General features: G+C 43.7%; 1 protein-coding gene across 2 annotated transcripts; it reads left to right on the top strand.

Moving 5' to 3' along the window:
* Positions 1-8,802: 8,802 nt before the first annotated feature.
* Positions 8,803-22,006, top strand: tmem63a (transmembrane protein 63A). 2 transcript variants are annotated; one of them, XM_042300813.1, is made up of 23 exons: positions 8,803-8,921; positions 9,441-9,598; positions 9,807-9,857; positions 10,073-10,151; positions 10,228-10,265; positions 10,373-10,515; positions 11,120-11,171; positions 11,301-11,409; positions 11,507-11,577; positions 11,840-11,920; positions 12,721-12,844; positions 15,013-15,146; positions 15,415-15,570; positions 15,744-15,897; positions 16,302-16,408; positions 17,000-17,086; positions 17,210-17,275; positions 19,103-19,265; positions 19,466-19,571; positions 19,681-19,848; positions 20,008-20,123; positions 20,245-20,292; positions 20,894-22,006. In XM_042300813.1, exons 2-23 carry the CDS (start codon positions 9,477-9,479, stop codon positions 21,041-21,043), a joined length of 2,325 nt encoding a protein of 774 aa, XP_042156747.1. In that variant the 5' UTR covers positions 8,803-8,921; positions 9,441-9,476; the 3' UTR covers positions 21,044-22,006. The 2 variants fall into 2 exon arrangements, with proteins under 2 accessions (XP_042156747.1, XP_042156746.1); XM_042300812.1 differs by having other exon boundaries at positions 9,778-9,857.

Genomic DNA, 22,006 nt, shown 5'->3' with positions numbered 1-22,006 from the left:
TTTTTGTTCAGTATAAATACAACTATGTCATATTGTCACGCCCTGGTCTTAGTATTTTGTGTTTTCTATATTTATTTGGTCAGGCCAGGGTGTGACATGGGTTTATTTTGTGTTGTGTTTATGTATGGGGGTTTTTCGTAGGTTTTGGGATTGTGGCTTAGTGGGGTGTTCTAGCAAAGTCTATGGTTGCCTGAGGCGTTCTCAATCAGAGGCAGGTGATTCTCGTTGTCTCTGATTGGGAACCATATTTAGGCAGCCATATTATTTGAGTGTTTCGTGGGTGATTGTTCCTGTCTTTGTGTTAGTTGTCACCAAATAGGCTGTATAGGTTTTCACGGTCCGGTTTTTGTATTGTCGTGTTTATTCGTCATTAAACATGTATCGTATTAACCACGCTGCATTTTGGTCCGACTCTCTTTCGACGGAAGAAAACCGTAACACATATTTTTGTTAGTTGTCTCTCAGGATAAATTTACAGAATATGCCAATTACTGTAATTTTGCTAAAATAAGAAAATATATATTTTTTAAAATGTTATTTACATGTCTAATGATGTTTTGATAAAAATTAAGAAGATATTCTGCCATCATTGTTGCTTTTTCCAATAGTTTATTTTTGAGGTCTAAATGACCCCAGTTGGTAATCCATTCATGTAAATTATGTTGGCAGTATACAGGTTAAGGGTATTTTTAACATTTATTTTATTTCACTTTTTTTTAACCAGGTAGGCCAGTTGAGAACAAGTTCTTATTTACAACTGCGACCTGGCCAAGATAAAGCAGCGCGACAAAGCAGCGTGACAAAAACAACAACACAGAGTTACACATGGGATAAACAAACATACAGTCAATAACACAATAGAAAAATCTGTATACAGTGTGTGCAAATGAAGTAAGGAGGTAAGGCAATAAATAGGCCATATTGGCAAAGTAATTACAATTTAGCAATTAACACTGGAGTGATAGATGTGCAGATGAGGATGTGCAAGTAGAAATACTGGTGTACAAAAGAGAAGAAAAACAAAAACAAATATGGGATGGGGAAGGTAGGTAGGTAGCTGGTTGGATGGACTATTACAGATGGGCTGTGCACAGCTGCAGAGATCGATAAGCTGCTCTGACAGCTGATGCTTAAAGTTAGTGAGGGAGATATGTCTCCAACTTCAGGGATTTTTGCAATTTGTTCCATTCATTGGCAGCAGAGAACTGGAAGGAAAGGCGGCCAAAGTAGGTGTTGGCTTTGGGGATGACCAGTGAAATATACCTGCTGGAGCGCGTGCTATGGGTGGGTGTTGCAATGGTGACCAGTGAGCTGAGGCGGAGCTTTACCTAGCATAGACTTATAGATGACCTGGAGCCAGTGGGTTTGGTGACGAATATGTAGCGAGGACCAGCCAACGAGAGCATACAGGTCGCAGTGGTGGGTAGTATATGGGGCTTTGGTGACAAAATGGATGGCACCATGATAGACTGCGTCCAATTTGCTGAGTAGAGTGTTGGAAGCTATTTTGTAAATGACATTGCCGAAGTCAAGGATCGGTAGGATAGTCAGTTTTACGAGGGTATCTTTGGCAGCATGAGTGAAGGAGGCTTTGTTGCGAAATAGGAAGCCGATTCTAGATTTAATTTTGGATTGGAGATGCTTAATATGAGTCTGGAAGGAGACTTTACAGTCTAGCCAGACTCCTAGGTATTTATCGTTGTCCACATATTCTAAGTCAGAACCATTCAGAGTAGTGATGCTAGTCGGGCGGGCGGGTGTGGGCAGCGATCGGTTGAAAAGCATGCATTTCCTTTTACTAGCATTTAAGAGCAGTTGCAGGCCACGGAAGGAGTGTTGTATGGCATTGAAGCTCATTTGGGGGTTTGTTAACACAGTGTCCACAGAAGAGCCTATACAGTATACAGAATGGTGTCAAAGAATCACCTGCAGCAAAAGCGACATCATTGATATATACAGAGAAAAGAGTCATATCAAGTCTGTCCTTTGACTGCTGCTGAGACTGAGAGAATCACCTCATTATCAAATAGACATTTTCAAAGAAAAAAAATGACATTGTCAGAGCGCACAATAACCTCATGACTCAATCAAGTCATAGTGTTGATGTATTTATTTATTGGTGAGAGGTAGTATTTAGGAAGCATACTGCCATGGGATATCCTTTTGTTAATTCTCAATCAAGATACTTATGAACTTTGACATGTCTATTAGGACTATGAGTTACTTACTGTCTTCCAGGAAAATGTTGTTGTTTTTCTGTCCTGTCATCATTACCTATTTACAAAATCTGATCCTAGGATTCCCTCAGCTGGTTTTCGGTTTCATGTTCGTAGGATAAAGAAGTTTGAGGAAGTACTACTTCAGTTATTTCTTCCTGTTCTTTTGCAGATAATTATACTTAACACTGGTCTGTTCAATTGCAAAAAGGCTCACACACGCCCACACACACACAGTTGAAGAACACTCAGAGCATATGGCCAGTGCATTTACTTGTTCAGACCATATGGCCAGTGCACCAGGCAGGTGGAGGTGGAGGAGAACAGTCTCAGGAGCAACTCGAGTGCTTGTGAAAGTTCCTTGGTGTAAACATCACGGACAAACTGAATTGGTCCACCCACACAGACAGCGTCGTGAAGAAGGCGCAGCAGCACCTCTTCAACCTCTTCAACCTCAGGAGGCTGAATAAATTTGGCTTGTCACCAAAAGCACTCACAAACTTCTACAGATGCACAATCGAGAGCATCCTGTCGGGCTGTATCACCGCCTGGTATGGCAACTGCTCCGCCCACAACCGTAAGGCTCTCCAGAGGGTAGTGAGGTCTGCACAACGCATCACCGGGGGCAAACTACCTGCCCTCCAGGACACCTACACCACCCGAAGTCACAGGAAGGCCAAAAAGATCATCAAGGACAACAACCACCCGAGCCACTGCCTGTTCACCCCGCTATCATCCAGAAGGCAAGGTCAGTACAGGTGCATCAAAGCAGGGACCGAGAGACTGAAAAACAGCTTCTATCTCAAGGCCTCCACTGTTAAACCACTAACATTGAGTGGCTGCTGCCAACACACTGACTCAACTCCAGCCACTTTAATAATGGGAGTTGATGGAAATTGATGTAAAATATATCACTAGCCACTTTAAACAATGCTACTTAATATAATGTTTACATACCCTACATTACTCATCTCATATGTATATGTACAGTGGGGCAAAAAAGTATTTAGTCAGCCACCAATTGTGCAAGTTCTCCCACTTAAAAAGATGAGAGAAGCCTGTAATTTTCATCATAGGTACACTTCAACTATGACAGACAAAATGAGAAAAAAAATCAAGAAAATCACATTGTAGGATTTTTTATGAATTTATTTGCAAATTATGGTGGAAAATAAGTATTTGGTCAATAACAAAAGTTTATCTCAATACTTTGTTATATACCCTTTGTTGGCAATGACAGAGGTCAAACGCTTTCTGTAAGTCTTCACAAGGTTTTCACACACTGTTGCTGGTATTTTGGCCCATTCCTCCATGCAGATCTCTTCTAGATCAGTGATGTTTTGGGGCTGTTGCTGGGCAACACAGACTTTCAACTCCCTCCAAAGATTTTCTATGGGGTTGAGATCTGGAGACTGGCTAGGCCACACCAGAAATGCTTCTTACGAAGCCACGCCTTTGTTGCCCGGGCGGTGTGTTTGGGATCATTGTCATGCTGAAAGACCCAGCCACGTTTCATCTTCAATGCCCTTGCTGATGGAAGGAGGTTTTCACTCAAAATCTCATGATACATGGCCCCATTCATTCTTTCCTTTACACGGATCAGTCGTCCTGGTCCCTTTGCAGAAAAACAGCCCTAAAGCATGATGTTTCCACCCCCATGCTTCACAGTAGGTATGGTGTTCTTTGGATGCAACTCAGCATTCTTTGTCCTCCAAACACAACGAGTTGAGTTTTTACCAAAAAGTTATAATTTGGTTTCATCTGACCATATGACATTCTCCTAATCTTCTTCTGGATCATCCAAATGCTCTCTCGCAAACTTCAGACGGGCCTGGACATGTACTGGCTTAAGCAGGGGGACATGTCTGGCACCGCAGGATTTGAGTCAATGGCAGCGTAGTGTGTTACTGATGGTAGGCTTTGTTACTTTGGTCCCAGCTCTCTGCAGGTCATTCACTAGGTCCCCCCGTGTGGTTCTGGGATTTTTGCTCACCGTTCTTGTGATCATTTTGACCCCACGGGGTGAGATCTTGCGTGGCTCCCCAGATCGAGGGAGATTATCAGTGGTCTTGTATGTCTTCCATTTCCTAATAATTCCTCCCACAGTTGATTTCTTCAAACCAAGCTGCTTACCTATTGCAGATTCAGTCTTCCCAGCCTGGTGCAGGTCTACAATTGTGTTTCTGGTGTCCTTTGACAGCTCTTTGGTCTTGGCCATAGTGGAGTTTGCAGTGTGACTGTTTGAGGTTGTGGACAGGTGTCTTTTATACTGATAACAAGTTCAAACAGGTGCCATTAATACAGGTAACGAGTGGAGGACAGAGGAGCCTCTTAAAGAAGAAGTTGCAGGTCTGTGAGAGCCAGAATTCTTGCTTGTTTGTAGGTGACCAAATACTTATTTTCCACCATAATTTGCAAATAAATTAATAAAAAGTCCTACAATGTGATTTTCTGGAGAAAAAAAATCTCATTTTGTCTGTCATAGTTGAAGTGTACCTATGATGAAAATTACAGGCCTCTCCCATCTTTTTAAGTGGGAGAACTTCCACAATTGGTGGCTGACTAAATACTTTTTTGCCCCTCTGTATGTACTGTACTCTATATCATCTACTGCATCTTTATGTAATACATGTATCACTAGCCACTTTAAACTATGCCACTTTGTTTACATACCCTACATTACTCATCTCATATGTATATACTGTACTCGATACCATCTACTGCATCTTGCCTATGCCATTCTGTACCATCACTCATTCATATATCTTTATGTACATATTCTTTATTCCTTTACACTTGTGTGTATAATGTAGTAGTTTTGGAATTGTTAGGTTAGATTACTCGTTGGTTATTACTGCATTGTCGGAACTAGAAGCACAAGCATTTCGCTACTCTCGCATTAACATCTGCTAACCATGTGTATGTGACAAATAAAATTGATTTGATTTGATTTGAGGCTGTGCAGTGAAATGCATATGCCCCAAATGCAATTCTGAAGTCAAATACATCCACAGTACGATTTCAACAGATTTGTACTTTTTTTGTCAAATTAACTAATTATTGTATTTTTTCGAGTTTATATAACAACATTCCAACCTTGTTTAGCATTATCCAGTCCAAATACAGTGTCAAGAAAAAGTATGTGAACCCTTTGGAATTACCTGGATTTCTGCATAAATTGGTCATCACTTTTAATCTGATCGTCATCTAAGTCACAATGATAGATAAACACAGTGCGCTTAAACTAATAACACACAAACTATTGCATTTTTCTTGTCTATATTGAATATATCATTTAAACATTTACAGTGTAGCTTGTAAAAAGTATGTGAACTTCTAGGCTAATGACTTCTCCAAAAGCTAATTGAAGTCAGGAGTCAGCTAACCTGGAGTCCAATCAATGAGGTGAGATTGGAGATGTTGGTTAGAGCTGCCTTGCCTTTTAAAAACACTCACAAAATTGAGTTTGCTATTCACAAGAAGTATTGCCTGATGTGAACCATGCCTCAAACAAAAGAGATCTCAGAAGACCTACGATTAAGAATCGTTGACTTGCATAAAGTTGGAAAGGGTTACAAAAGTATCTCTAAAAGCCTTGATGTTCATCAAGCACCCAACGTCCACGGTAAGACAAATTGTCTATAAATGGAGAAAGTTCAGCACTGTTGCTACTCTCCCTAGGAGTGGCCGTCCAGCAAAAATGACTGCAAGAGCACAGCGCAGAATGCTCAATGAGGTTAAAAAGAATCCCAGACTGTCAGCTAAAGACTTCCAGAAATCTCTGGAACATGCTAACATCTCAGTTGACGAGTCTACGATACTTGTTCATGGGAGGACATCACGGAAGAACCCACTGCTGTCCAAAAAAAACATTGCTGCACATCTGAAGTTTGCAAAAGTCCACCTGGCTGTTCCACAGCATTACTGGCAAAATCTTCTGTGGACAAATGAAACTACAGTTGAGTTGTTTGGAAGGAACACCCAACATTATGTGTGGAGAAAAAAAGGCACAGCACACCAACATCAAAACCTCATCCCAAATGTAAAGTATGATGGAGGAAGCATCATGGTTTGGGGCTGCTTTGCTGCCTCAGGGCCGGGACAGCTTGCTATCACCGACGGAAAAATGAATTCCCAAGTTTATCAAGACATTTTGCAGGAGAATGTGAGACTATCTGTCCGCCAATTGAATTTCAACAGAAGTTGGGTGACGCAACAGGACAACGACCCAAACCAGATGTAAATTAACAACCAAATGGTTTCAACAGAAGAAAATATGCCTTCTGGAGTGGCCCAGTCAGAGTCCTGACCTCAACCCGATTGAGATGCTGTGGTATGACCTCAAGCAAGCAGTTCACACTAGACATCCCAAGAATATTGCTGAACTGAAACAGTTTTGTAAAGAGGAATAGTCCAAAATTCCTCCTGACCGTTGTGCAGGTCTGATCCGCGAATACAGAAAATGTTTGGATGAGATTATTGCTACCAAAGAAGGGTCAACCAGTTATTATGATTAAATCCAAGGTTTCACATACTTTTCCCACCCTGCACTGTGAATGTTTACACGGTGTGTTCAATAAAGACATGAACACATGTAATTGTTTGTGTGTAATTAGTTTAAGCAGACTGTTTGTCTACTGTTGTGACCTAGATGAAGATCAGATCAAATTTTATGACCAATTTATTTCCAAAGGGTTCACATACTTTTCTTGCCACTGTATGGGTGTGTTCGTAAATTCACTGTGGCGTGCCAGAGTGCGCTCAGAGTGTGATCTGGGCGTTCGTAAATTCGAACGTTTCGCTCTTGGCATGTCTGAGGAGTAGGGTTGATCTGAGCGTTCTGACCTCACAACGGCAGCTAACAGGCTAATGTTGGCAAGCTTGCTAGCTACTTCCAGACAAAAATGAGAACAACTCACTCTGACCATTTTACTCGCCTTAGCATAGCTGGTTAGGCTGTTTTCACATTATCCAGAGCGTTGGTGATTGTATCTTTGATGCTGGCAACAGCTTTTTGGTCCGATGTTTACTAGCACCGACCATATTCAACGGGTGTTGAGCGTTCAAACGCATCAGGTATTCTGCGCCCTGGCACACTCAGACGAGAGTGCTCTGAAATCGGAGTAGATAGCCAGAGGGAATTTACGAACGCACCCTGTGTCATTATTACACTATTTTTACAAATTTGCATCACTTTCATTGAGGGACATTTATTTTGAAGGCCAACTGCAAATTCCACCATTTTATGGCTAGCTTCACATAGGCTAGCTTATTATGGCTAGCTTCATATAGGTCCAGTGACACAAGGAACAAGATCCTGTTGTTGATCTAACATTGTCAGTATACTCAGTTGAACTGTTGGCGATAGTAGTTGCCCTCCAGTGGGTGGAGGACGTACAACCTGTCAGAATTATAGTGTGTCTCAAAGAAGTCTAAGAAACTGGACATTATTGTGGCTGTGGCAGAATAGTTTTTAGGACTTAAGAATTTTACATCTGACTTTCAAGGGGTACTGGCACCGGGTTCCCCTTGAGACTGTGTAGGGATCAGATCTGTTGTATTTTTTTAACAGAAACATTTTTGTTTTATTTTTTGGTAGTTTGTTCAGTTTTTTAGGGGGTATCCTGATTCCATCCCGCATAGTAGGTGGAGGGATGTACATTCAATTGTGCGATCGCCAATATACCATAGAAGAAGGAGTGATTGTTGCAGTAGCGATAAGTGTGGATGTGGAGCAATTGCAGTTAAATTCCTGGTGTTTGTGACACCGGATGTTTGGTGTGACTCAGACCAGGTGGGGAGTGTGGTGAAACACAAGAGTCATTGTCAGTTTTTTTAGTGAGTTTTGAGTCTCTACCGAACATATATACACACACAAATATATATATATATATATATATATATATATATGTTATATCCTAACATTTGAGTCATGTTAGGATATATCAGTTTTCCAGTTAGAGATTTTGTGCAGAATCCACTGAGCTGTTTCAGGTGCAACATTTATGGTCACGTTTCAGCAGTGTGTAGGAGGGAGATTCCAAGATGTGGGAAGTGTGCAGGATTGTGTAGTTTTGGCGTATTAAGTTGTCTGTGTAAACTGTAGGGGTGCTCATGTTGCTGGGGATTGGAAGGGGTTCAGTGTGAGAGAGGCAGGTTGAAGTGGCCAGAGTCAGAGTAGTGCAGAAGGTGTCATATGCTGAGGCAGTGAAGAAAGTAGAGGGGGATGAGTCAAGGGATCCTGAGTGGATCCCAGTGAGTAGTAAATGTGTGCCAGCACCGAGGGATAGGGCAACGGATGATTTATGCTTCAGTAAGGTTGGCTTCTTAGCGTTCATAGCAATGGTTATCAACTGTAACGTAAATCACAGAAAATCGAGGTTGTAGTGGCAGCTGCAGAGAAGTTTTAGGGTATACAAGATTTGACTCCAGAAGAGTTACAGGATGTGTTGAGGGGTGCTGTCCCATTCTCCCAGGCCGTTGGCATGGTGCAGGAGCAGATCGGTTTAAAGTAAGTAAGTAGGCCATGACTGGGCTCACACTCCAGTACAGTAGGAGGCGGTGTAGGCATTTAAAAGTTCGATCCGATCCGCCAACCAAATCCTGTAGAAGAAGTTCCAGTGACCATAACCTTGTTGTTCCTATCTGTGTTATTACCGCTAAAAGTTTTGTCCCCGTAATTTCGGGTATCAGAGGCTGTCCCAGGTATGTTTGTCTTCAGAAGTCTTGCCAAATCAGGTTGATGCATTTTAAATCGTGTTGTAACATTTGGAGACGAGACAAAAACAATGAAATGCGGAAGTTAATGTTGCCACTTGTTTTAGCAACCACTAGACTATATGCACTGGTTTAGCTTGCGTTTGAGGGATGTGTCAACTTTTCGCTGTCTCAAACTATTTTTTATCATGTGTTTATGTCTAAGTTATAACAGGGAAGTAATTGCAATGTATAGCTAGTTAGCTAACTACGTGCTAGCAAACATTACGTGAAGCTAACAGCTGTTCAGGGATTGACCCGCGTGACACACTGTCAATGAGATGATATATACTTAACCTAATTTCAGAGATACAAAATATTGCTGTCACTGATAAAAAATAAAAATAAATGTTGTATTTGTAATGTAATGCTCAGTCTCCAATACTTGTCTATCATTTCGTTGAACTGACACATTGTAACATGTCACATTGTGATACAATCTTGATATGAACAATGTTTTTTATACAGCTGCTGTGATGTCCACTTGGTGGGGGCTGGTGAAAAATGGCAGTGCACATCATGTGGACAATAGCAGTTGTTTCAGCTCCACAGAAAGCACCGTCCTCAAGGGAAACAACTTTGGAGGCGTGCCTGTTGTACTGCTGCTGGACTTCAGCTTCTTCTTGGTGTGTGTGTGTGTGTGTGTGTGTGTGTGTGTGTGTGTGTGTGTTGCATCAACTGACACTCATACTGAAACTCATATGACCACATAAGGGTGATTCCAAACCCTAATAGGATAGCGTTACACAACACATGCACACACATCAAGCCATTTCCTCATTCTGTTGTGGTGTACTTGTCTCAGGCGTTGCTGATCCTCTTCTCCGTCATCAGGAGGAAGCTGTGGGACTATGGCCGTCTGGCGCTGATCTCTGACAGGGAAGGGTCCGTTATGACATCAAACAGTATAATTTCCTGTTGAAACCTGAGAAAAACAATATAAACACACCTACCTAAAGGCATATGACTACAAATAATTCTGCAGTGGGTGTTACTGCCTGCCAATAGTTGAATTAATTGTCTATAGAGATAAGTGTCCTATTGACCTCGACCTGCCTGCCCTGTCCCAATGATGATGACCTTAGCCGTCTGTGTTTCAGGTTCAGTGAGACATCACACCGCCGCTATGGGAGAATGTCGTCCTGTGTGTCCAACGTGGAGGAGCCGGAGCACGAATTGGTGAGGGAGATGTTGTAATCATCACCATCATCAACTCCATCTAATAGTCATCTTTATCTTTCTTTTTCCTCTCTAGGGATGCTGCTCATGGCTCCCCTACATCATCAGAATGGAGTGAGTATTCTTGCTCTCTCTCTTTCTGTGGGTGGTTGGGGCGGGCGGGGCTGTCATTGTTTTCGTATGTTGAGGTTGCACCCTCAAATTTGTGTTTCTTTTTCCAGTGAGGAGATGGTGAAGGCGCGTTGTGGGATCGACGCTGTCCACTACCTGTCCTTCCAGCGTCACCTGATCACCCTCCTGGTGCTGGTTACCGTCATCTCCGTGACTGTCATCTTGCCTGTCAACCTGTCTGGTAACCTGCTAGGTGGGTGTGACACACCATGTCAACACAAACGCTAATATAATGCAAACACCACCATGTCAACACAACACTAATATAATGCAAACGCCACCCTGTCCACACAACATTGTTTCAAAACTCTCAATATGACTGTATAAGAACCTCACTGTATTACACTCTCACAATGCAATGTGAACCCAAACACAACACTGCCAGGCAGTGCTTCATTATAAATGTAACAACGACATTACTTACAACAACTCAAACTTTACTCACACACAACAGATGTATAAACAGTGTTTAACATAACACTGCCATGCTAATCACGCTGTACACACAACATTGTTTCGTTGCTATGTCTCACTTTTGCCGGAGCGACACCGAGAGTATAAACATCCTCTTTTGTACGACATTACCTACCACCGATGTGTGGCAGTGAAAGTTAATCTCTTTCAACACAATGGTGTTACTTACCACTGACTGAAGCATAACTATTGCAGAGTTCTTTTACATTTACTCTTTCAACATTGTAATCAACAACAACATTGCTGTCAGTCCTCTTATCGTGCTATAATTACATGTTTTAACAGTCTCAGGAAATTTAAGTGTGATATGTTATTTTTTGAAGGAAATGACCCATACAACTTCGGAAGGACTACTGTGGGTAATCTTCAGAAGGAGTAAGTGTGTGTTCGTGCATGCATGTGTCTGTATGTAGGTGTGGTTCTTTCATTGTATATAATATGAACTTCCAATATAATGCTTCCTTAATGCTTTAGGTAACCGTTTGTTTTTTATGATTTCCTCAGTAATAACCTGCTGTGGATACACACAGTGTTTGCAGTCATCTACCTGATCTTGACAGTGTTACTGCTGAGGCGACACACCTCCCAGATGAAGGGCATGGGCAGAGGGCTGGTCAGTTCCTCTGTTCCATCTGTCACAAAACCAACAGTTCATCCCCTCACTAGTAGTTATTACTGATACTGATGAGTATGCTTTGCTGCCCCCGTAGACCAGAAACACCCTGTTTGCGTCTTCCATCCCCAAAGAAGCCAGTGAAGAGGACATCAGGACCCACTTTACGTAAGTAGACTGGACCGCACCATTCTCCCAACATGGGGGGTCCACACTCACCCACTAACCCTGTCTTCTGAACATACACCCACACCTGTAGTGTCTTTGTCTTCACCATGGTAATAAAAGTGATTCAGTTTGACTAGTGATAACTTGCCTGAATGGGCAGACAATGGCTTACAAGGATGAACATTGGACATACATGTACCTGTATATATTTAGACCCTGTGCCTTATCCTCACCTCTATTCTCCCCCTTGCCTGTTCTGTAGTGAGGCCTACCCTACCTGCCGTGTGTGTGAAGTGCACTTGACATATGATGTGGCCCAGCTGATGCACCTGGACAAGGAAAGGTCGGTGCTTTGGCAAACTGCCCTGGTAACGTCACGCTGCCCTGGTAACGTCACGCTGCCCTGGTAACGTCACGCTGCGCTGGTAACGTCACGCTGCGCTGGTAACGTCACGCTGCCCTGGTAACGTCACGCAGCCCTGGTAACGTCATGCTGCCACGCTGCCCTGGTAACGTCACGCTGCCACGCTGCCCTGGTAACGCCACGCTGCCCTGGTAACGCCACGCTGCCCTGGTAACGCCACGCTGCTCTGGTTATGTTACGCTGCCACGCTGCCCTGGTAACGCCACGCTGCTCTGGTTATGTTACGCTGCCCTGGTAACGCCACGCTGCCCTGGTAACGCCACGCTGCCCTGGTAACGCCACGCTGCTCTGGTTATGTTACGCTGCCACGCTGCCCTGGTAACGCCACGCTGCTCTGGTTATGTTACGCTGCCCTGGCTGCCCTGGTAACGCCACGCTGCTCTGGTTATGTACGCTGCCACGCTGCCCTGGTAACGTCACGCTGCCACGGTAACGTCACGCTGCCCTGGTAACGTCACGCTGCCCTGGTAACGCCACGCTGCCCTGGTAACGTCACACTAGCCAAGTAACGTCATGCTGCCCTGGTAACATCACGATAGCCAAGTAAAGTCACGCTGCCCTAGTAACGTCAAGCTGCCACGGTAACGCCACGCTAAAGAAATGCATAGCATGTAGTTCTTTCTGATCTGACATGTAGTCAGATATAGCAGTCTGGATTGACTGAATGATCCTTCCCTAACTTTCGTTGACACTAAATCCTGTTGTTTTCTGTCTCTCAGGAAGCGAGCAGAGAAGAACCTGCACTACTACGAGCGGGTACTTCAGCGAGGGGGCGAGAGGGAGGTGATCAACCCCCGTCTATGTGGTCACCTCTGCTGCTGCCGCACCCGCAACTGTCAGGAGGTGAGAGGGACAATACCAAGAGAAAGCCAGGAGAGGGGTTGCGGGATCTGGGCTGTGTTAGGAGCAGTGAGATTCGGTCGGTGTATCCAGATGGGTGTTTCAGTCTGATGGGGCTTGTAGTGAGTGACTGTGGAGCATCGTGTCAGGCATTTCACAAAGATGATACTCTCTTTGTTGTTCCTAAGGTACTATTTGTGTATGTTTTCTTGACTGTAATGTGATATTATGCTTTGTCCAGGTGAGTGATACAGAATGTGTGTCTGTGTTTATATATATATATATATATACACACTGCTCAAAAAAATTAAGGGAACACTTAAACAACACAATGTAACTCCAAGTCAATCACACTTCTGTGAAATCAAACTGTCCACTTAGGAAGCAACACTGATTGACAATAAATTTCACATGCTGTTGTGCAAATGGAATAGACAACAGGTGGAAATTATAGGCAATTAGCAAGACACCCCCAATAAAGGAGTGGTTCTGCAGGTGGTGACTACAGACCACTTCTCAGTTCCTATGCGTCCTGGCTGATGTTTTGGTCACTTGAATGCTGGCGGTGCTTTCACTCTAGTGGTAGCATGAGACGGAGTCTACAACCCACACAAGTGGCTCAGGTAGTGCAGCTCATCCAGGATGGCACATCAATGCGAGCTGTGGCAAGAAGGTTTGCTGTGTCTGTCAGCGTAGTGTCCAGAGCATGGAGGCGCTACCAGGAGACAGGCCAGTACATCAGGAGACATGGAGGAGGCCGTAGAAGGGCAACAACCCAGCAGCAGGACCGCTACCTCTGCCTTTGTGCAAGGAGGAGCAGGAGGAGCACTGCCAGAGCCCTGCAAAATGACCTCCAGCAGGCCACAAATGTGCATGTGTCTGCTCAAACGGTCAGAAACAGACTCCATGAGGGTGGTATGAGGGCCCGACGTCCACAGGTGGGTGTTGTGTTTACAGCCCAACACCGTGCAGGACGTTTGGCATTTGCCAGAGAACACCAAGAGTGGCAAATTCGCCACTGGCGCCTTGTGCTCTTCACAGATGAAAGCAGGTTCACACTGAGCACATGTGACAGACGTGACAGTCTGGAGACGCCGTGGAGAAAGTTTTGCTGCCTGTAACATACTCCAGCATGACCGGTTTGGCGGTGGGTCAGTCATGGTGTGGGGTGGCATTTCTTTGGGGGGCTGCACAGCCCTCCATGTGCTCACCAGAGGTAGCCTGACTGCCATTAGTTACCGAGATGAGATCCTCAGACCCCTTGTGAGACCATATGCTGGTGCGGTTGGCCCTGGGTTCCTCCTAATGCAAGACAATGCTAGACCTCATGTGGCTGGAGTGTGTCAGCAGTTCCTGCAAGAGGAAAGTATTGATGCTATGGACTGGCCCGCCAGTTCCCCAGACCTGAATCCAATTGAGCACATCTAGGACATCATGTCTCGCTCCATCCACCAACGCCACGTTGCACCACAGACTGTCCAGGAGTTGGCGGATGCTTTAGTCCAGGTCTGGGAGGAGATCCCTCAGGAGACCATCCGCCACCACATCAGGAGCATGCCCAGACGTTGTAGGGAGGTCATACAGGCACGTGGAGGCCACACACACTACTGAGCCTCATTTTGACTTGTTTTAAGGACATTACATCAAAGTTGGATCAGCCTGTAGTGTGGTTTTCCACTTTAATTTTGAGTGTGACTCCAAATCCAGACCTCCATGGGTTGATAAATTTGATTTCCATTGATAATTTTTGTGTGATTTTGTTGTCAGCACATTCAACTATGTAAAGAAAAAAGTATTTCATAAAAATAATTCATTCATTCAGACCTAGGATGTGTTTTAGTGTTCTCTTTAGTTTTTTGAGCAGTGTATATACAGTGGGGCAAAAAAGTATTTAGTCAGCCACCAATGAAAGTTCTCCCACTTAAAAAGATGAGAGAGGCCTGTAATTTTCATCATAGGTACACTTCAACTATGACAGACAAAATGAGGAAAAAAAATCCTGAAAATCACATTGTAGGATTTTTAATGTCTGTCATAGTTGAAGTGTACCTGTGATGAAAATTACAGGCCTCTCTCATCTTTTTAAGTGGGAGAACTTGCACAATTGGTGGCTGACTAAATACTTTTTTGCCCCAATGTATGTTATGTATGTATGTTTTCTGTGGCTCTAGGTAGATGCCATAGAGTACTTCCGTGGTCAAGCGGCAGGTCTGTTGGAGGAGGTGAGGACGCAGAAAGAGCTTGTGCCACAGCACCCTCTAGGGATGGTCTTCGTCACTCTGCAGTCTGAGGCAATGGCCACATAGTGAGTTTCTCATCTCTGGGGCTGGTGAGGGGCTAAGTGTCATATTGATGATAATGATAGAAATGATTCTCCAACCTTAGATTTCGTCTCTCACCATCCCCAGCTCTAGAGAGCTTCAGGGAGTGCAGGCTTTTGTTCCGACCCAACAGGAAAATTAACATGGAATTGATGACTGTACCATCATTAGTGGAAACAATATTGGTTGATGTATCCACTGTCTTGGGTTATGTAAACATGATGATTGACAGCTGTCACTCACTCCCCTCAGCATTCTGAAGGACTTCAACGCCCTGGACTGTGGAAATGGGGACAGTGCAGTGAGGTGTGGGTGTGGCCGAGAGCCCCAGCCTTCGTCTTGTAGCGCGACTCTGAAAGTGAGGAACTGGAGGGTTGATTATGCCCCTCATCCCAGAAATGTGTACTGGTGAGTCCCCCTATAACCTAACCTACAGTGTGCTGTTTGAGAACAATGGTACAGTATATTCTATCATGTTGAAAATAACCTCTCTTCCTGTTTTTTTTTGCTCTGTTTTCTCCTCTCTCTCCTCCCTTCATACCTCTCTCTCCTCCCTCCATACCTCTCTCTCTCTGTCCCAGGGACAACCTTTCAGTGCAGGGCTTCCGCTGGTGGGTCCGATGCCTGCTGCTCAACTTCTTCCTCTTCTTCCTCCTCACCTTCCTCACCACTCCCTCCATCATCATCAGCACCATGGACAAGTTCAACGTCACCAAGCCCATCTACTACCTCAACGTGAGTCAGTCACCATCTACTAGAATAAAATAGAATATAACTGTATTTGGTTGGTTGGTGAGGCCAGAGGAATGCTGGTGTGGCGAGGCCAGAGGAATGCTGGTGCTCATTTAACCTTTATTTAACTAGGCAAGTCCGTTAAGAACTAGTTCTTATTTTACAATGACTGCCTACCTCAGCCTAACCCGGACGAAGCTAGGCCAATTGTGCGCTGCACTAATGGACTCCCGATCAAGGCCGGTTGTGATACAGCCCGGGATCGAACCCGGGTCTGTAGTGACACCTCTAGCATTGAGAAGCCGCTGTGCCACTTGGGAGCCATTTGCTGTGTATTCAATTAGTTTTGATTTGTATGCTACCATGTAATGTCTTTGTTTGTATGTGTGTGTGTGTGTGTGAGACAGAGTGCTGTGGTCAGTCAGTTTTTCCCCACTCTGCTTCTGTGGTCCTTCTCTGCCCTGCTGCCCACCATAGTGTACTACTCAACTCTGGGAGAGTGCCACTGGAACAGGTACACACACCCAGTAACTTCACTGACATACTGTATCTGTACAAATACTTTAAAGTACTACTTAAGCCATTTTTGGGGGTATCTGTACTTTAATATTAGTATTTTTGTTAACTTTTACTTCACTACATTCCTAAGGAAAATGATGTACTTTTTACTCCTTACATTTTCTCTGACACCCAAAAGAACTCCTTACATTTTGAATGCTTAGCAGCACAGGAAAATGGTCTAATTCACACACTTATCAAGAGAACATCCCTGGTCATCCCTACTGCCTCTGATCTGGCAGACTCACTAAACACAAATGCCTTTTTTGTAAATTATCTGAGTGTTGAACTATGCACCTGACCATCCATAAAATTAAAATAAAATAAAAAAATGGTGTCGTCTGTTTTTTCTTAATATAAGGAATATTAAATGATTTTATGTTTTTACTTTTCATATTTAAGTAAAACCAAATACTTTTAGACTTTTACTCAAGTAGTATTTTACTGGATGATTTTCACTTGAGTCATTTTCTTTTACGGTATCTTTACTTTTATTCAAGTATGAAAGTTGGGTACTTTTTCCACCAGTGTTATCTATGTACTGTAGGTCCAGGGAGCAGTTGATTATGATGCACAAGCTGTACATCTTCCTCCTGTTCATGGTTCTGATCCTGCCCTCTCTTGGACTCACCAGGTAATTAATTACCCCACCCTGATCACTTAATGATCAATCCAGATAATCAATGAAATATAAAATCATGTTTCTGTAATTGTACTACATTCATCTTATGTGATTGGCTCTCTTTTCTAACCACAGTCTGGCTGTGTTCTTCCGCTGGCTGTTTGACAAAGAGTTTCTGGCTGATGGGAAGCTAAGGTTTGAGTGAGTGATACACTTTTATCTATGCCTCTGACTTGCCTCTCTTTCTCTCCCAATAACTAGTTTCTCATTTACTGTGTCCATGTATAATAACTAGTATCTCATTTACTGTGTCCATGTACAGTCGTGGCCAAATAATATTGTCGCCCTTGGACTTTTTTCCAAATACAGAAAACGGTTGAAATTAAAACACATTTTGGTATCCACACGTATACCTTTGTTTTGTTCAACTGAAAAACAAATCTGAATAATTGACTAAATGTTAGCTTATTCTACAAAGAAGTCCTAAAATGGCCCAGACAATATTATTGGCACCTTCTAGAAATCTAATTAGAAATAATTAGATTTCAAGCATGTGATTCTCCTTTACTTTGGAATTGAACTCACTTGTGGTGAGTTGGTGCCTGCAATATAAACATCACTCATTCAACCAGTTTGAACAGAGAAAAGGACTCCTTCTCCTGTTTTGTGTCACTGTGTACTTCAATGAGCATGGAGGAAGAAAGAAAACTCGAGGATTATCTGAGGAGGTCAGACACAAGATTGTAGCCAAGCCTGGACAATCTCAAGGCAACAAGTCCATCACCAGAGACCTTGGTGTTCCTGTTTCCACCGTACGTAATGTTATCAAGAAGTTTAAGGCCCAAGCCGCTGTAGCCAGCCGCACTGGACGTGGCCGCAAGAGAGAACTTGATGGAAGATTGTACCGAAGGATCGTTGGAATGGTGGAGAAAGCACCGCGATCAACTACCACACAGATTCAAGCTGCCCTTCAGACAGAAGGTACGATCGTTTCAACTCGCACCATCCGTTGCCAACTCAATGAAAGGGAGTTATATGGTAGGAGACCCAGGAGGACCCCACTGCAGAGAGAGAGACATAAGAAAGCCTGACTGCAATTTGCCAAAACACACTTGAACATGCCAAAATCCTTCTGGGAGAATTTCCTGTGGACAGATGAGACCAAAATAGAGCTTTTGGTAAAGCACACCATCTCTATGTTTACAGAAAACCAAATGAAGCCTTCAAAGAAAAGAACACCTTCCCTACAGTCAAACATGGAGGCAGTTCAGTGATGTTTTGGAATTGCTTTGCTTCCTCTGTCACTGGGTGTCTTCAGCTGGTACATGGCATCATGAAATCTGGAGAATACCAAGAGATTTTGGAGAGCAGTGTCAGAAAGCTGGGTCTCCGTCAAAGGTCATGGGTCTTACAGCAGCACAATGACCCCAAACACACTTCAAAAATAACCCAGGAATGGTTCAAGACAAAATGCCGGACTGTTCTGGAGTAGCCAGCAATGAGTCCAGATCTAAATCTCATTGAAAACTTGTGAAGAGATCTGAAAACAGCAGTTTGTAGACGGCACCCTTCAAATCTGGGAGACCTGGAACAGTCTGCACAAGAGGGAGCCAAACTGCCAGTACAGAGGTGCAGGATGCTCATCGATGGCTATAGGAAGCGCTTGATTGCAGTTATTTTGACCATAGGCTGTGCGACTAAATATTAAGTAAAGGGTGTCAATAATTTTATCAATGCCATTTCTATTTATTTTCTGATTTAAAAACCCCCTGGATATATTAAGTTCTGAGTCGATAACAAAGGTTCTGTTATAGTAACAGTGAAATAAAGAATAAAAACTTATATTTCATCTTTCATCTCATTTACTGTGTCCATGTATAATAACTAGCATCTCATTTACTGTGTCCGTGTATAATAACTAGCATCTCATTTACTGTGTCCGTGTATAGTAACTAGCATCTCATTTATTGTGTCCATTTCTCTATCTCGTTCTCTCTCCCTTGCCTCATATCCCCCCTCCTCCTTCAGGTGTGTGTTCCTGCCTGACCAGGGGGCGTTCTTTGTGAATTATGTCATCACGGCGGGCCTGGTGGGCTCTGGGATGGAGTTGCTGCGGTTGCCAGGGTTACTGCTCTACACCATCCGCATGGCGCTGGCTCGCTCCGCCGCAGAGAGGAAGTATGTCAAACAGGTGAGACTAAGACTCCGCCCTTGTATCAATCAGGGCTCAACGTTACAGGAAGTTCAGATCGAGATATACAGTACAGAAATAGACAACAATCTGTCATCCATGGTTAGTATGGAATGATCAGCTCAATGTTGACCTTTTCTATCTACGTAGTCATGGATGAAGTTCAGATGATGTGTGATTTAACCTTGTCCTGTCTGCAGAACCAAGCGTATGAGTTTGAGTACGGAGCCATGTACGGGTGGACCCTGTGTGTGTTCACTGTCATCATGGCTTATAGCATCACCTGCCCTGTCATAGTGCCTTTCGGTGAGTGATGGGCAACCCACACACACACACACACACACACACACACACACACACACACACACTGCTGACCTTGACCTAAAGTTACATTCCCTCTCCTCCTTGTGTCCAGGTCTGCTGTACCTGATGCTGAAGCATCTAGTGGACAAACACAACCTGTACTTTGCCTACTTGCCCGCCCGCCTGGACAGACAGGTGCACCTGGGAGCTGTCAATCAAGCCCTGGCTGCACCCATCATCTGCCTCATCTGGCTCTATTTCTTCTCCGTCCTCCGGACAGGTAACGCACACGCCTGGATGTTTACTGGAGCTCTCATACATAGGAGGCTTACTTATGTCCCTTCTTCTTCTAACTTGGCTGTTTCCCTGGAGTTACCTGCTCGAGTTAAAGCACCATTTTTAACGTATCCTCACACTTCTGTATGTGTTTTTGGGTCAGGGTTCATGGCGGACACATCTCTCTTCACTCTGGTGGTCCTGTGTGTAACTGTCTGCATCTGCATCAGCTACACCTGCTTCGGACACTTCAAGTACCTCAGCCCTCACAACTACAAGGTGTGGTGTTCGTGTGGTGTTCGTGTGGTGTTCGTGTGGTGTTCGTGTGGTGTTCGTGTGGTGTTTGTGTGGTGTTCGTGTGTTAGTGTTTAGACACTAACAGTCTCTGTTCTACCTGCAGTTGAAGGAGGATGAGGATGCCTTGGATGGATTGGCGGACAGCAACATGGTCAGTAACAGGTTTATTCCTTCACCATGAATTTATAGACGGAAGTTAAAATCTGTTTGGAAGGGGGGAAGCAATATGGTGGTACCCCTCCCAGTTCTGCCCAGTTCTTTCACAAAAATGAGGATATGAATCCTAGAAACAAAAGCCAACTTAAGAGTTTCAGAACATATCGTATATTATTTCTGTCTCTCAATCTAGGCGGCATATAGCTTAGCGGTTAAGAGTGTTTGGCCAGTAACTGAAAGGTTGCTGGTTCGAATCATTGAGCCGGCAAGGTGTGAAAAATCTGCTGTTCTGCCCTTGAGCAAGGCAGTTAACCCCCAACAACTGCTTCCCCTGTGGCGATGACATTGATTTAAGGCAGCCACACAAACATCTGATTCAGAGGGGTTGGGTTAAATGTGGAAGACACATTTTGGTTGAATTAATTCAGTTGTGCAACTGACTAGGTATCCCTTCCCCCTCTCCCTTCTGCACATGTACAGTACCATAGTTTTGATGTTTTCACTATTCTACAATGTAGAAAATTGTAAAAATAAAGAAACCCTGGAATGAGTAGGTGTGTCCAAACTTTTGACTGGTACTGTCTCTGTGTCCACAGGTCTACCTTCCAAGGGTGCTTAGAACCGAGTCCCCTGAGTCCCCCGCCACATCACCAGATGGGTGTAAAACCCCCCAGTCATATGGGACGACAGACAGCAGCCCATCCTGTCAGAGCCCAGTAGATGATGAACTGTTGATGAACCCCTGAACTTAAAATATCTTCCCCTTCTTTCTGATTTTTTCCCATGAGTCCTGGAGGCATCCAGTCTCAGAACTGAGGTGATGGCATAGGGGAGTTTATCCCCAAATCTATTGCTGTACCATCCAACACAGGCCCTTCAAATACCCCTAAAATGCATCCTTTCTCTCTCCTTTCATCAAGCATAGCATGTGTCTGATATCAATAGATCGGTCCAAGTAGAGCCTTTGCTTTCACTTATTCAATAGTGCTCCATCAGTGATTCTTTCCAGGAGGGGAGGAGAGAATAAATTGTTACGGGCCTCCTGAGACAACTCTGCCAAGGCTCCACTGAGAGCTGGCAGCCACTCAGGAGCCAAGCCTTCTGTCAGAAATGCCCAAATCTGACCCCTTTCCTAAGACTTTCCTATGAGGACTGCCTTGGCTAAAGACTATTCAGCACCAATACAGTTTTTTTTTTTTTTTTTTTTTGCAAAAATTGCTTTTATAGCATAATGTTGGGAAAAACTGCCATGCCATGCATTTCCACTGAGTTTGTGTTTTAATATCCAGGATGCCAGAATAGAAGGCATTTTGGTTCTCTGACCAACAGAGGGCACTCTTGTTGCATGGCAGTTAGTGTCCACCTTAAATTACTTGTACTGAACCAGGGCCTTTCAAATCTGGACCTCAAGGTCTGATGATACAAAAACTATTTTTTACAAATAGGTTTTGTATTATTAGGCAAGGAACTTTTATTTCATTTTGACTGAATCATTTTAACAAACGTTTTATATTAAGCTGATATATTTAACATATTATAGATTTTTTTATTTTTTATTATCAGGATTTTGAACCATAACACAATCTGAACATGAATTGACATAACTATTGACGATGAATGAGAGTAGGCCTATTTATGTGAATATGAACAGCATGGAACTTCTCAGTGTTAAATATATTGCTTTAAAATGTTAAATGGTTGATACATTA

Source organism: Oncorhynchus tshawytscha, linkage group LG18 (genome assembly GCF_018296145.1).
Source record: "Oncorhynchus tshawytscha isolate Ot180627B linkage group LG18, Otsh_v2.0, whole genome shotgun sequence".
NCBI classification, from domain to species: Eukaryota; Metazoa; Chordata; class Actinopteri; order Salmoniformes; family Salmonidae; genus Oncorhynchus; species Oncorhynchus tshawytscha.
The sequence above is the reverse complement of the archived record's forward strand: the minus strand, read 5'-3'. Positions and strand labels throughout refer to the sequence as shown.